Source organism: Corvus kubaryi, unplaced genomic scaffold (genome assembly GCF_017639235.1).
Source record: "Corvus kubaryi isolate FWS band 111438036 unplaced genomic scaffold, C.kubaryi_AGA036_p1.0 137, whole genome shotgun sequence".
Taxonomy (NCBI): Eukaryota; Metazoa; Chordata; class Aves; order Passeriformes; family Corvidae; genus Corvus; species Corvus kubaryi.
Genome location: NW_024580671.1, coordinates 32,931,846 through 32,946,866, shown reverse-complemented (window position 1 = coordinate 32,946,866; position 15,021 = coordinate 32,931,846). Strand labels below are relative to the sequence as shown.

At 38.5% G+C, this 15,021-nt stretch overlaps 1 protein-coding gene across 5 annotated transcripts in view; it reads right to left on the bottom strand.

The window, feature by feature from the left end:
• Window positions 1-689: 689 nt before the first annotated feature.
• Window positions 690-15,021, bottom strand: part of CD36 (CD36 molecule) — a 36,138-nt gene continuing 21,806 nt past the window's right edge. For all 5 annotated transcript variants that reach the window (XM_042018465.1, XM_042018464.1, XM_042018466.1 and 2 more), the window contains exons 4-14: window positions 13,363-13,507; window positions 12,139-12,321; window positions 11,898-11,989; window positions 11,434-11,480; window positions 9,069-9,138; window positions 7,254-7,441; window positions 6,321-6,439; window positions 4,927-5,000; window positions 4,197-4,251; window positions 3,832-4,000; window positions 690-3,125 (exon numbers count right to left, since the gene is read on the bottom strand). In XM_042018465.1, coding sequence (XP_041874399.1) covers window positions 3,836-4,000; window positions 4,197-4,251; window positions 4,927-5,000; window positions 6,321-6,439; window positions 7,254-7,441; window positions 9,069-9,138; window positions 11,434-11,480; window positions 11,898-11,989; window positions 12,139-12,321; window positions 13,363-13,507 — 1,138 coding nt within the window. In that variant the 3' untranslated portion in view covers window positions 690-3,125; window positions 3,832-3,835. The remainder of the gene's footprint in view (window positions 3,126-3,831; window positions 4,001-4,196; window positions 4,252-4,926; window positions 5,001-6,320; window positions 6,440-7,253; window positions 7,442-9,068; window positions 9,139-11,433; window positions 11,481-11,897; window positions 11,990-12,138; window positions 12,322-13,362; window positions 13,508-15,021) is intronic.

The following is a 15,021-nucleotide window of genomic DNA, read 5'->3' as shown; positions in this document are numbered from 1 at the left end:
AAATTAGAGATCAAGAGCTGGCATAGCTGCTCTGGGGTGTAAGTGTGTGGGCTGTTAGATCTTGGGTCAGATCTGACTTTCACACATAGGACCTGGGGTGGGTGGGGAACATGAGGCAGGAGCATAGCCCTTCTTGCCTCCTACCTGACCTGCTGGGCCAGCCGAGCCAGGGAAGGTTGTTGTAATGTGCAGCTGGATGTGCTAACACCATCCTGCCAACACATCCAGCTCAGAGATTTGAAAACAGGCCTCTCTCTGAGCTTGGCTTCCTGGGTCTGTTTTACAATTGCTTCAGTTTAGATGTGCTGGTGCTCACCTTTTTCCAAAAAGTCTTCTCCTTTTTGTGATCCAGAACATAAATCCCAGAATCAGAATATTCTGAGGTGGAAGGGACCCACAAGGATCATCGAATCGTACTCTTGTGAATTGCCCACACGAGGATCGAATGCACAGTGTTGGTGTTATTAGCACTGTGTTCCGACCAACAGACAAAATAAATGCTGTATGTCACTGGTATTTCTAAGGTTTCATGTAGCAACATGCTCTTCTAGGAAGCTGCTGTGTGCCAGAGTTCAATGATTTAACAAGGTTAGCTGTAAGCTCAGTTATTTATCAATTTAAAAAATCAGTTTCTAGAAAAAGAACGCATACCCCAAAATACCAAAAAAAGAGACACAAGGACTACATTATTCAACACAGAAGGCTTTATTTACAATTAAACATAAGGATATCAGAAAGAAGGTTTGAGCTTTATTTTATTTGTATTTTCATTTACATTTCTAATGAAAGTTTACCCTGCACTGTTTGAACAAATATAAGTACTTAACATTAGCCTTAGTATCATGAAATAACAATAACTGTAACTGATGTTTTGGATAAAATAACAACAAATAATAATTCAAGTGCAGTCTAGATGCTGGACATAGTTTAAAAGCCCAAACCTGCATTGAGATCAATGAGATTACACATATGGACAAACATATAGTTCTGTCCATATAAAATTTGGCCCTGAGACATTTAAAATCATGGCCTGACTTGCTCGATCACTGCTGCTGGAGCACCACACAGCACTAAACAACACTAGTAAAGCAAACACTAACTTACTGACAAGGTACTTGAAGTCAAATAAAATTAAGCTGAAATGTTAGCATATCAAAAACCACAGGAACACTGCTGTTTTTCCTTTCATGTTAGATGCTGGCACAAAAGACATTTTATAATAAAAAGTTGGTGTCAGATCTTGAACCATGGCAGAGCTGTGTTTATCTCAGAGGAGATGTGGCTTAATGACTTTAGCTGCCCTCATACTATTTTGACCAGTCCATAGGACTCTAGGGATGCCTTCAGTTGTGTCAAGTTGCCCCCAGACTAATACGGGAACAGAGCATCATACATGACACCAGCAATAACGTGGATATGAGAGAAAGGTATTGTTTTCCATTGACTAGCCAGCACCATGAGTAATCAAATACACGGGCTGACAGCAGCCCTTCCCTCCAGTGTCACACCAGCTGCCCTGGTAGCTGGCATTTCCAGCTCGCAGCAGGAAAGAGTGCAGCCATGTACCTCACAGACCTCACCTTCAAGAAGAACGTCTTGGGATTTCTGTGACTCATCAGCTCTGCTGATAGCTACAAAACTTTGTCCACAAGGAACAATGGAATAAAACAATAAAACACCAGCATTATAATCAGTTGGATTTTCCCTTTATTTCCAAAGGTAAGAACATCTTACTAAAGATACCCAGCCAAAGACATTGCCCTTTATTAGCTTTGTGGTTTATAGTCCATTGTAGCATTGTTTCCAAACAGCAGGACATGAGAGGAAGACTATGTTTTATTTCCCTTTTCTTTGCAGTTCTTAAATAAGGGGACAAAAAAATCCAAAAAGAAATCATAGAAAATGCTTAACTTAGGCTCTTATTCTGAATTTAATGAGTCCATGGAAAAAGAAGAGACCCCACAACACTCCGTATTTGCCCCATTGACTCTCAGAATAAAATACAGCATTCAGATCAAATGAAAAACTCAACTATTTATGCAGACAGCAGTGCTTGGTACCTGTCTACAGGCTGATACACCGCATTAAATAAATGCACAAGTTTCCTAACAGCAGGTGGTTTATCAATAAGTGATTGGGGCTACCTGTTTTCATTTATGTGCTTCTACAGCAAGCGGAACCCTCTGACATTTATCAAAATCATTATCTCAGTCCTTCCTCTCTCTGAAGCAATTTGGAATATTTTCTCTTGGTCTGTCAGGTGACATATCAGATCATTCTCCAATGGACGCTTTGGGAAAAGTGGCCTTAGAGCAGTGCAGAGGCTGGTGTTCAAACAAGAGCCAGAAATAAGAGCTCACAAGAGGCAACGGGAAGAGCAGTGGAGTAGGTTGGGAGTTAGGGAGTGATTCAGATTAATAAACAGCTGTGGAGTCAAATGTTGATGATCTCCATCAACATATGGAGAACTGTGGTGTATCTATGAGCCATCTCCATAAAAACTGTATAAAACACGTATTTTAGTCTTTTATAAACTTCATGTATTACAGTTAGTAACTTTACATTATAAACTTCACATTCAATGCAATTCACATCCCTGAATAGAGGACAGAGAGCAGTTCTATTGCAGCAGCTTCCATTCCTTAAAGGAACAGAGAGAAATATTGCAATGAGAGCATGTAGAGCACAGCATGAGCTCCAAATTGTTGTCATTCCCAGCCTGTGCTCAGAGACGGAACATCAGCAAGCGGCTTTCATTTTTCTTGCAAATCCAGAAGAAAATGAGTAGCAAGTTGCATAAATGGCAGAAGGTGGACTAAAATCCAACTGCACCTCAATTTCAGTCTGCTTGAATGCAATTTAAAATGTATAACAAGTTTCAAATAAAGTTTTTTGAAAGTGTATTTTCCACAGTGGCCTCTTTAGTGATGTCAGATATGTTGACCTTCAAAAACATCAGCTTATTTGGGTTAGTAAGCTGGTCTTCTCAAAATGGAAAAGTATGTTGAATTCCATAGCATGTGGATTGACTGTGCTTTGAATCATACCTTTTGTCTCTGAATTTTAACGAGCTGCTTGGCTGAAATTTCAATTAAACATTGACCACCTCTGAAGTCTTTTGTTACCTGTAGTGAAATAAAATCAGAATTCAGCATATGGTGAGGTAAGTCTTCAGCTTAAGAATATCTCTTTAGTATAGCATACTTCTTACCACAACATTCATGTCTCTGCACTTCTTTTAAAAAATTCCAAAAATGTGTTTTGTTTCCCCAGATACTAGCACATTCATCCACTACTTGGTTAGTCTGCCCCTGATGGGAGTATATTTTGCCTTTTTGAACCGGGAATGTTCAGGAAGTGTTCAGACCAACATAACATTGACGCACCACTGAGAGGAAGTGAGAAACCATCACTCAATAGAAAGTGTAATTTACAGCAGGTTCTCTGAACCTCGGACAGGGGGATGTCCTGGCAGAGCACAGGAATCTGCAGCTGTGTGGCCTCTGTCTCAGAGAGGTGCTAGAGGACACTTCTGAACAGTTTAACAGTCTTGGACAAAATGTTGATTTTAAAGAAATCACAACAAACGAATGAAAATCTTCTTCTTCTGATGTAGTTCCCGATCCCCCCCCCCCCCCCCACCGAGTTAAGAGCATCCTGAAAGATACAGGATGGGAAGAGAACTTGAAAACTGGATGATTTCTTGAAGAACAACTACTGAATTTTCTAGCACATTAAAAAAAAAAAAAGAACAGTGAAATAGGTAATGACTCTGAACTCTTGAAACCCAGAGGAGAAGTCACTGCTGAGGACTGAGCTGTTAGTGCTTACCTACTTATTTTAATTTCTTCGACCTGAAAATGAAATAGGACCCCAAGAACGCCAGGAACGCCACAGAGCCTCCGATTATTAACACCATCTGCAACGTGCTCAGCAGCTGGAGCCGACTGGAGATTTTAGCTCTGAACATTTCTGCTTTCTCATCCCCAATAACAGCAGACTGAAAATGTGCAAGAAAATCGTCAGTGAAAGGTAGATATGCAAGACCTCAGTTGCCGAATATGTTCTTGGTGTGGTGCAAATCACAGCACGATTTTAATTACCCAGTTTCAGGGCACCAAGACTGAAAAAGCTAGGTAGATTTTTGGTTGTTTGTTTTAAAACAGAGAATATTAATAGACATAAAATATACTAACCTCATTTAGCCAAAGAAGAGGGAACACATAGGGTTTTTTAACTTTTTTTAAAGGACTGAAATGAGAAAATAAGTACAGCATGTTACTTTTAGTTTGCTACATAAGCCCAGTCTCCACTTAAAAGTTTTTCTTCTCTAACTGTATTTCTGACTTCAAGGTGTACCTTTTAAATATACTTTTGGAGTGAAAAAAACACAAACCAAACCAAAACTACAATTAATAACTGTCATTTTACATATTGGGCAAACACCATTTTCTGCCTAATCTTCTGTATTTGGGCAGTCAGACACAGAGAGGGTTGAAGATCTGTGTGGTGTTCATATGTACAGGATGCCAAAGGTGTGTCTATCCATGTACATTTGAGCCAATGAAGAGGAAAAAAAACAGCTAGAGACCCATTGACCCTTGTGATAATAACATTTAGTGAGAGGGAATACATAAATTCTCTTTCTCATTGTCTCATTTGTCTTTTGTGTTCATCCTCATGGCTCCCATTTGGGTTTTATAAGAATGCTACTTTTAAGAACATGTTGCCTTGTAAGCTTCTGTAGAGAAATCAAATGTGTGTTAAAATGCTTGGGCAGTGTCCCGCTCTGGAAGATTTGCTCTGAACAAGCTTCAGGAAAGTATTTTTATTCCTTCTTCTCCAAGACATTTCTACTGATGTTCTCATAGACCAATCAGCCCTCTTAAAAATTCATTAAAAATAAAATAATGAAGTAGCACTTACTCAATTCTTGTTGAAGGCTGCACAAGGAGGTTTACTTGCAGCCTTTTTGCAAATCGTAGTGTAAAACCAGTCACCTAAAACCAGTGAAAAAAAACCAACAAAACATTAATTTATATTTTTTAATTAGATGCAAAAGCCTATAATATGGACTGTGTCCGAAAGCACTTTGGGATTATTTTATCCTTATGTTTGGAAGGATTAGTTTTTTATGAAATGGTCATGTTTCTAAGGGTTTCTCATTTCTCACAGAAGTTCTAATTTTGTGGCTTTACCATAGTTACTTCTGTAATTTACATTTAAATCTGAAGGCAAAGGCTAAAACTACTAAATCAGTCATTTTTATATTTCATATAAAAATATATTTCAGGGGTTTTTTGCACCAAAAAGCAGCTAGATTTTCTTTTTCAAAATGGAGGACATTTAACTTGCATAGGGCAGAAAACAAACTTTTCATATCAGTGACAATATCTATCTACATCATATATATAATATCATATCTATACAAAGGTCAAATCTTTTCTTCATATCTTTTTTCCTGTCTCTGTCTTTCACAAAAAAAAAAAAAAAATAGGCTGTAATCCTTGAAAATTTTGTGTAATATTTAGGAAAATCTTGATTTTTCTACTCCAAATAAGGTGAAACAAAGATTTAACTTCATATCTCCTCATTGAAGTTACATAGCTTAACTGCCAAATTTTAGTGAGAAATTCTCAATTTTGCCTTTTCATTCAAAATAGAGCAAAATAGAATTTTGGAACCTTAGAATTCATCATACAATTTAGAAAACTTTGGTAAATACACTTGAAGTTAACTGAATCACTGAAACAGAAATAGAGGTAAATTTTAAGAAATCAAAATAAATTCATTCTGTTTGGGAGATCTGTTGGACAATCCAAGTCACAAAGACTTGAATTGCGTCTATTTAGATCAGCCTGTTTAGAGTTCTACCAATTGGAAATAAACTCATGTATGTTTATTTAGTTTCAATTGAGAGAGTAATTATCCAAAAATGGCTAGTTATAGAAAAATTTTAAAAATTAAGTGTAGAGGAAACAGAAGTTTCATAGAATATGAATTTTCTATAACTTTTAAGTATAGAGAAGTTATAGAAAAGCTACAGCATACTTCACAGTTTGAAGAATCTATTCAATCCCACGTTCCCAGTAAGTCAAAATCAAAACCAATTTTCAAAACTTTGAAGGTCAGAATGAGATCAAGTTCTGTTCTAAATTTCCCCTGCTGAAACTATCCCACTTTGAGAGCAGACCTTAGAAAAGCAAGCATGAAAATAATGCATCTTTTGCTTGTCCCTCTGGCAAAAGGCCAATTCTACTACTATTAAATTTAAACACTGCAAGTTTCCCAAGGTACAAGTATTAAGTACTTGGACTTACAGGCTCAATGTCCAGATACGTCTCATGCTCCTTTTCGTCTGGGCTCAGGCCTTCCACATTATGCAATACAGATTCACTTGCATGAAGAAAATGGGGAAGAGAGATATATACCGGTCTTTCTATTGAAAAAAAACAAACTCTCTTGAATCATTAAGCCTTGCTTTGGCACTCATTTTCACAGGTCATTTTCCAAACATAGTTTTGCTATATAGATGTACAATCCTGATAAAAATGTTAATAGTCTAACCCCACCACCCAAAAAGCCCCAACCCAACCAAAAAAACAAAATTCAAGCATTTCAGTGACATTTTCAGTCATGAGAAAAATCTGCATGGTGAAATAAACTGCAGCTACAAACCCTGCTTGTCTGTGCCTACACTGTGGAGCTGGCAGTGCTCCCAGTTTCATGCTGAGGTGAGGAGATTGTCAATGTTTCCCCCCACGTTCATGATCTCGTCTTAGCCTGAAGGGACCCCTCGCAGTTCACTCTGCAACAAGTGCAGACTCAGTATATATTTATTTTACCAACACCAAACTAAGCCAGTATTGTCTCTCAGTCTCTGAATGTGTATGTAATTGTGTACATACCCACCCCCGCCGTGTGTGTGAATTCCCACAAACACAAGGACTGTGACTATCTCTGGCTTTTACACAGAGCCCCTCCTTTCCTTCCTCTACACACATTCCTGCAGTTTCAGTACACAATCTATGGTATCCCAATTTTGCATAGCACTATGCAAAATACAGAAATATTATCGTCCTCATTTTGGGCAATGAGGCTGAAGAAATGTGAGGGGGTCTCACAAGCAATCTGTGGAAAAATTCACAAACAAACACAAACATCCTGGACCTCAGAGTAACACCTCAGCTACAGGACAAGTGCCTTGTCCCCAGTTAAATGGCTTGTGTAGCAGTACTGTGTCACCACCATACTTGCTTTGCAGGCACTGATGTCCAGGACTCCGGCTAATGTGCAGTTCTCTGATATGACTGGATCCGTACAGAAGCAATAATTTTCTCTGACTTCAGCTGGTGATGCAAATGCTTCACGAGGAACTATGAAACGATAGAGTGTGATTCCCTTCACAACCTGCTTGCTGTGGAAAACTCCGTAGATCGATCTGAACACAAAAGAGGAGAAATGTGTTTCACCCATTTGGATTAAAAGTCTGATTTGGTGCCAATGCTCCTGAAGGGTCCCCCAGCTGCCTCTCTCTTAAAAGAAACTCCCCCTCCCAGGGAGCCAATGTCCAGGTTCCTGCCACACTGTTCAGAGAATTGTAGGATTGTTCCTCTGTACTAAAGAATATTCCACATATTCACAAAAGGATGTACAAGCTCAGAGATGAGCATGACAATACACAAAAAGACAGACAAAAGTTCAAATACTAATAACAAAAACTAGCAAAATAATTGAGATGTCTTTTCCCTACACATTTCTATACCCACTGTCATTATGAGGTTTTTGAAAGTTTCTGGACTACAGTAGAGATGCTTATCCATATAAATCATCTCTGATATAGTTTTTTGCTGACCTCGTGACAGTCTAAGCTTTATGATGCAGGCAACATCCTGCATATAACCTTTTCCCATTGCAAGTGAATCAGAATACTACTTCAGCTTCTTTTTGCTAATTCATTATCAGATGGTACAGAGACATGGTTGCTACACAGTAATGTAACCAGGACACCAACACTTTGCATTGCAGCCAACAAAAGGGTTTTGCAACATGGACAGGACAATTTTTCCTGACCCTGCTTCTGCAGGACCTTTGGGCAATTGTTACTGTCCTTTAGTGTTCATGAATTGTGAGAATTAAATGGCTGGAGGGATCTCTCAAACTGTGTGCAATCAATCCAAAGAATTGTATCATTTCTCCCCTGCATAGAATTCCCTTTTCCACGACTTGGGAAATGTTTTCCAGTTTGGCAAAAAAATGCTTCACCAAAAAACTCCTTTAACTCCTCATAAGAACACTGATCTTTGGAAACAAACACTCTGCAAAGCAAATGGACCACTTTAAACCTAGTAAAAAGGAAGCATCTGTTTCCAGGCAGCAAAAGAAATAAAGGGTTTCAACCTCCCAAGTTAATACACTGTGATGCACTTTAAATCTTTAACATTTCTTTCAGAGATCCCACTGGAAAACTCGGGGACACTGGATAGCCCAGCAGAAGCAGCAGGTTTAAAAGTCATCAGCACTGGATGCATTAAGCAGGCTTGTTTGTTTGTAAACACATAAAAATAAAATACATAAAAATATCCTGTGAGAAAACAATTTTGAGTATCTATTGAGTGACAGTGAACGCTGTTCTGCATAGATGATTTTCTCCAGAAATGCCAAAGATGGACCTAACTGGACTCTGCTGTACCTGTTACCTTCTCAGACCAAACAAGGCTAGGTCCTGATCTTAGAAGAAGCTCAGGATTTGAATCCTGCGGCCCTCAATTCCTTTCACAGATCGCTAATAGCTCACAGTGTCACATTTTCCTGAATACACATCTGTAAGTGGCTGAAATAAAGCACATTGTAAATAACTTGCTACTTGACATATATAAAAGTGGAAGAATCAGGCTCTGAATCATGACCACAACTCATAACTTTACTTGTGTTTTAGATGAAAAGTTTACATTGCACTGCCTGGCTGACCTGAGCCCAAGCACAGCCACTGCAGCCACCTTCCGAAAACAAAGAGCGTGCAGTGCGACACGAACATGTGAACACACTCCAGGAAAGGACCAGCCTACCTGCAAATATCGGAGGAGAAGAAGCGTAGTACCTGATTCTTCTTAACAAATGGTGGGAAGGATGCTCCATCTGTGAACAAAATAAGAAGAGCTTGAAAGCAATTCTACTTAATAGACCTTATTTAATTGCTAGCTCAATACTCAGCTGCTACTGTCCTATAAAGCTGTGATAAACGTAAACAATATGAGTCATATGTGGGGAAAATGTTTATGTAAGTTATTGCACATTAACAGGCACTTCAAAGATAAGATGTAATTGTTCTTGAAAGTGGCCAAGATACAGTAGCTTCCCCCCTCCCCCCAGACGTGAAGCTATATGATCAAGCCCATGTAAAACTGAGGATTTAAAAAAAAAATTCTGCTTGATATGAAACCAAATACCTATTGCCATTGCTTCAAGGTTCATGCAGTCTATAGACCTAAATCTTCCTAGAGAAGCTTGGGTCACCTGCAGTTATGACACTCAGCACTTACAAGGAACACAGCTGCAGCCGTCAACACTGTCTACTTAATCATCAGTGCTAAACCTTTTTCACCAAAGATTGCTCAAGTGGGCCTCTAAGTTGAGGCCCTTCTAGAACTAATGGAGAGGAGGAAGCCACTTCTAGAGCACAGTCCACCTCAAACCATGGTAGGTAGGCAGAATAAGTCAGAGGATAGCACTTTGGTTCTGTCTTTCTCTCAACTTGTTACAAAAAAGAGTGCAGACACTCAGATTTGTATTTCTGCACTGCAAGCACTCAGTTACGTAAAATGAGCGTCTGCCATTTTCCCCATTAAGGTGTTGTAACCAGTACATTTGTTAGTTTTTGCAACAATTTCTGTTTAGTTTCTTAGGCACCAGCCATAACCAAACAATTGCAAACATCTGTGATATCTTTGAATCTAGTTGGCAAGAGCAAGAAAGCTAAATTACATATTGCCACTTGCCCACTGCTGACAGAAGCACTTTTTTTCAAAGATTCAAGATCATCCTAAACACACACTCTGTTTCTAAATCTTGGCATTCTTGTAAGGTTGGCAAACATGGATTCATGTCAAGCCCCGTACAATTATACTGTTTTATATTTTTATATATATGTATTTTCTTATACTATACATGTTGAGCTTTCATGTGAAAGCTTACAAGATAAAGAATTCTCACATTTACAAGACTTTTTAAACCTGTTGCATCTCCAAACACAGCAATGTCACACTGAATGCCCTTGCAAACTGTGCAGCAATCTTTGTTAACAAGTAAAAGCTCATTTTCACTGTACTGGAGCACTTAATTACTTGGTGGCATATGTTTATTCCATCAGCTATGGAAGAAGAATCAACAAAAAGATGACCCTGGCTAAAAAAAAAAGATGCCAGGCCCCATAAGAAAGAAGGCAAGTCCTAGAATGTAAGAAAATACTGTTTCTTATAAAATTATTTACACAATTTAAAAAGGAACTATTCCTTCATGGCTCCCAGACTTTTGGAAAATCGGATTCTTGTGATGTATTTTAAATACTTCAAATACTTGTTGCATGATCTGGGTTATAAGGAACATTATCTATGCCAGGTAAAGCAGAATGGAAAATGGAGGGAAAAACCCAAACAGAACAACCCAACAGAAAAGCCTGCCTGTTTTGATATTCATCTACTGTAGGTCTGGAGCTCTCTCCAAAAGCCTCCACCAGACACCTACCAGCCTCAGCTCCACAGATTGTGGTGTCCTCACAGCAATGCTTTCAACTTACCAAAAAGAAAAATATCACCTTCAACAAATGTATCTTGAACAACTCAGCTGTTTACATATGAATTCCAAAAGCAAATTCAAAAATATTCCTCTACAGTCTACTCATCCCAGTCTAAACTACTTTTCTTCTTCATTGCTGTTCACTTTCTAGTGGTCTACAAGCCATTCATCTGACAGCCTCCTTTGTTGCCTCAATTTCTTTTCATATATCAGGATGTCCATTCTGGTGCATTTAATTAAATTCTCTACAGGGTAAATGAATGTGCATTATTAAAATGCAAAGATAATTTTCAACTGTTATAGCAAAGAAAAAGAATCTTAATTATATTGTACAATGAAAATAATTAGTAGAAACAGGAGAACTGGATAATTTTGTTTCTCTTCCACATCTACCCTAAATGTAGAGGCTGTGTGCTTGTGTATGGAAAATAATGTACAGTAATAAATAATTCATATATTTTAATAGACACACACATATGCATATATCATAGTAGTAGTATGTATGCATATATATAGATACTTAATATATAGAATACCGAACTGGCAAAGCCCCGGGGAGTTAATTTAAATATTGTATCTCTTTATTCCCTTGCAATATCAAGAAAAGTGTTGAAGTTCTAAAATGTTTAATAGGCTCACCTGTGCCATTAACCATATCGCAGTGATCCGGCCAGTACGAAAGAGTCCTGTAGGGTAAAATAAAAGTCATGCTGCATATAATAAATTATACCAGGTAAGCAATTTAATTACCTGTATTGCCAAATATAACTGTTCCAGTATAAGCCTGACCCATTAGCAAAGGCAAAGGATTTATTCAGATAAATTATAGGATCCATTAGAATAGGATAAAAGCAATCTAGCTACTTAAGCATGCAAAACAGAAGTAACTACTTGTCTCAAAAAATCAGTAACTGTTTTAAGTCCAAGCTCCTAACAGAACTATTAACAGCTGAAAGAAAGAGATGGTTTTGCTAAGACCAGGGCTTGATCCTGTTTCCTTTGAATCATTGAAGGATTTTCCATTTATCTACAGCTCCTAGTGAATCAACTCTTAAAAGCCAAACATTGAAAATATGTATTTTTTATCTACAATGTTATGTTACCTTTTATTTTTATAGCTTTCTATTATTGCTGTTTTTGAAATATCTTCTGTCCCAGTATAGACACTGTAAGGTCCATCACTTGTCCCATTATACTGTAACAGATGCAACAAGAAGGAATAACAGTTAGAAATATTGAACAAATTTATAGCTTTGTCAGATCTTTCTTCCTCAGAGCAGCTGTCTTAAGTTTTATTCATTGAACGATAACTGAAGGCATTGCCTCCTCATTGGTTTCACTTACCGGGTAGAAGACTCCCACAACTGGGTTCACACCAGGGAAGGGGACACTGTCTAAGAAGGGATCTGTGTACCCCCACAGTATTTCTTTCACTGTTCTGTTCTGCAGTATGGCTGACTTAGAAGATTTAATCCAAGTGTTTATTATTGATTGCATAAAAGTACTTGGGAACACGGCAGGTACAGCCTACAACAGCAATAAAATCAACGTTTAGCATAAAAGTCCGCATGTGCTTTTAATTAAAAATACAGAGACTGACTCTAAGAAATGTCTGGTAAAGCCAGTTCCCAGATTTGCAGCTCCCTCGAAGTTAAGTTTCTACATAAAATTGACACTTAACAAAACAATTACTTGGTTACACAAGTAATACTTGGTTACACAAGCCATACTGGTTACACAAAAGCAGACAATTTTTCTTGACTGATTACATGAGTTCACTAGATCAGCCCTAATCACAGAATGACAGAACAGCTGAAGCTCACAGGCTCACAGGGAGCCCTGGAGACCCATCTGCTCTGCCTTCCAACATGGGCTCTTCTGTGATTCTGTGACTGCTGGTATGGTTCTATTTTATGTTTACACCAAGCATCTTCACACTCTGCCCCTTGCAGACACCTTCTCACAGAATCCTGAGCACTCACATGAAGACAGCAGAAAGTTGCAATACAACGAGGGCTGAATATAAATATGAAAATTGTAAAGGCAAACACTGTCAGCCTTTGATAAGACAAAAACACCTCGACTAAAAAGGCTCCAGCACTACTATAGGTGAAGATCCCTGTGCTCTTCTTTGAATAACTAATATCTCAGTAGGACAGGAGAGCTCCAGGATTGCACCATGGGGCCCAAGCTCTGTGGTGGTGAGGCCATGCAGACACAGGATGTGGGAATTAATGCAGCCTCCCCTGCTAAGCAGGCCTAATGGTATTATGGAAACAGCATGGCAAATCCGCCCTGTACTGTTCATGCTGTATCTCACACACCAAGGGAACCCATCCGCAAACTCTTGATTTATTTCCATGCTAAAACTGACGAGGAGGACATTTTTTGAGCTTTTAACACACTGTAGTGAAAGGTGTCCCTGCCCAAGACAGGAGGGCTGGAACTAGATGATTTTAAAGGTCCCTTCCAACCCAAACTACTCTGTGATGCTATGAACTTCTCCCCTCTTTCCTCCAGTAACTCAACATTTGTCTCTGGACACTATGGCTTTCTTTCTTTACTTACTACAACAGCGAGGTTGAGGACAGTCACGTTGTCATTTTCTGTCCCAATAGACATATCAGGTTCAAAATTAGCAATGTTGGGCAACATGTAGGATATTGTGCCATTCTCATTTTCCGTGACATTTTCTTTGGGTAAATATCGCACCCTTGAAATACAAAACACAAACAGCGAATATTTTTAATGTCCGACTTTTGAGAAAACACATAACCATGCCTGACTGAAGGTTTTTGAAAAGTTGATGAACATTTTGGTAAAATGAATGTTGAACATTTTATAACCACTAAAAGGTTTATAAACTTTTCATATGAATACATGCAAAAATTCATTTTTTTGCAAAATACTGTTCTTTTGGAAATATTTCCTTATTCCCAAATGGAATAGTTTTCTTGATACTAAAATGAAAACAAACATATCTTTTTTTTTTTTTTGTCATTAATGGATCTTGTACATTTTTATATTTTGTTTTAAATGAATTATGCTTTGTCATGTTTTGTCGTAAGCTGTTTCATGGTTGCATGTAATTAGAAGGGGGTGACACAGTCATAAACACACAGATTTTAATCTGATAGACATGTGTTGCAACAAAACAGGTTAAACCCATAAGGTTACTTTGATCATATTTGATATGCATGTAGAGATTTATAAGCAATTTTTCAGTCCGACTGAGGTTCTGCCAGTCATGCCCTGTCAGCAGATCTCTAAGGTACAAAGCTCTGCTGCAGTTCTAGCTTCAGCTCTTCTCTTCCAGTCCCATCCCCTTGCTGACCCCTCTGTGGGGACAGCAGCCAGCAGGGATCAAATGACAGTCTATGCTATAGTTTATCCCAGCTCCAACTCAGCAGGGATCTTCAGGATACTCCATCAGATCTTCCAGCATGAGTGTAGGGGGGGTACAAAAGGTACAGAGAGCATTTTCGCGTGGTACAGATGTAGTCAGTGCAGGTGGGTCTTATCTGAAGAGCAGCTGGATCTTGGCTTCTCAGAAATGGTTTGCATACCTTTAAACTTAGTTATTAGCCTAATGTGTAGAGCACCTACCTGAAAGTTGAGAAATTTTTCTTTCTAATTAATGTGTTTTCAAGCTGTTCTACACTATAATAAATTACTAAATATTTAAAGGGAGAATGAGAGCGAGAGAGACTCAATGTCACAGCTACTCAGGTAGGCCCAACATCCCAGAAAAGCATGAGTGCAGCAGCGAGAGGAGCCTTCACTTCACAGTCGTCATTTCTTACTTAGTCTTATTTAGGCTTATGGCTCAGATTTGTCCCTGAGAAAACCAGCATCACCATCAGCGCCAGAGTAAAATGTTTCTGTTTGGTGGCAATTCACCTTCTGCAGTATTTCTCAACTGTCTTTTTCCGGATTCCTGTGTAACCCTTTCCTCTGTCTTCCTAGGTACTTTGTGAACTAAGAGTTCTCTCTTTCCATTGAGAAATAAATAAGCTTTTAGGCATCAAGGCACTTCGGCTGTAGATGCTGAAATGGAAAACTATCTTGTGAATACAATATACACCCTCAAAGTTATGGAGAAAGAAATATCCTATCATCACAGGAAAGCAATTTCCTAACAAGGGTGCCAGTGATAGCAAATATTGGGCTTAGTTACTCAGGAAGCACCAACTAGTCCTATGCCAACATCACATTTAACATTAAACA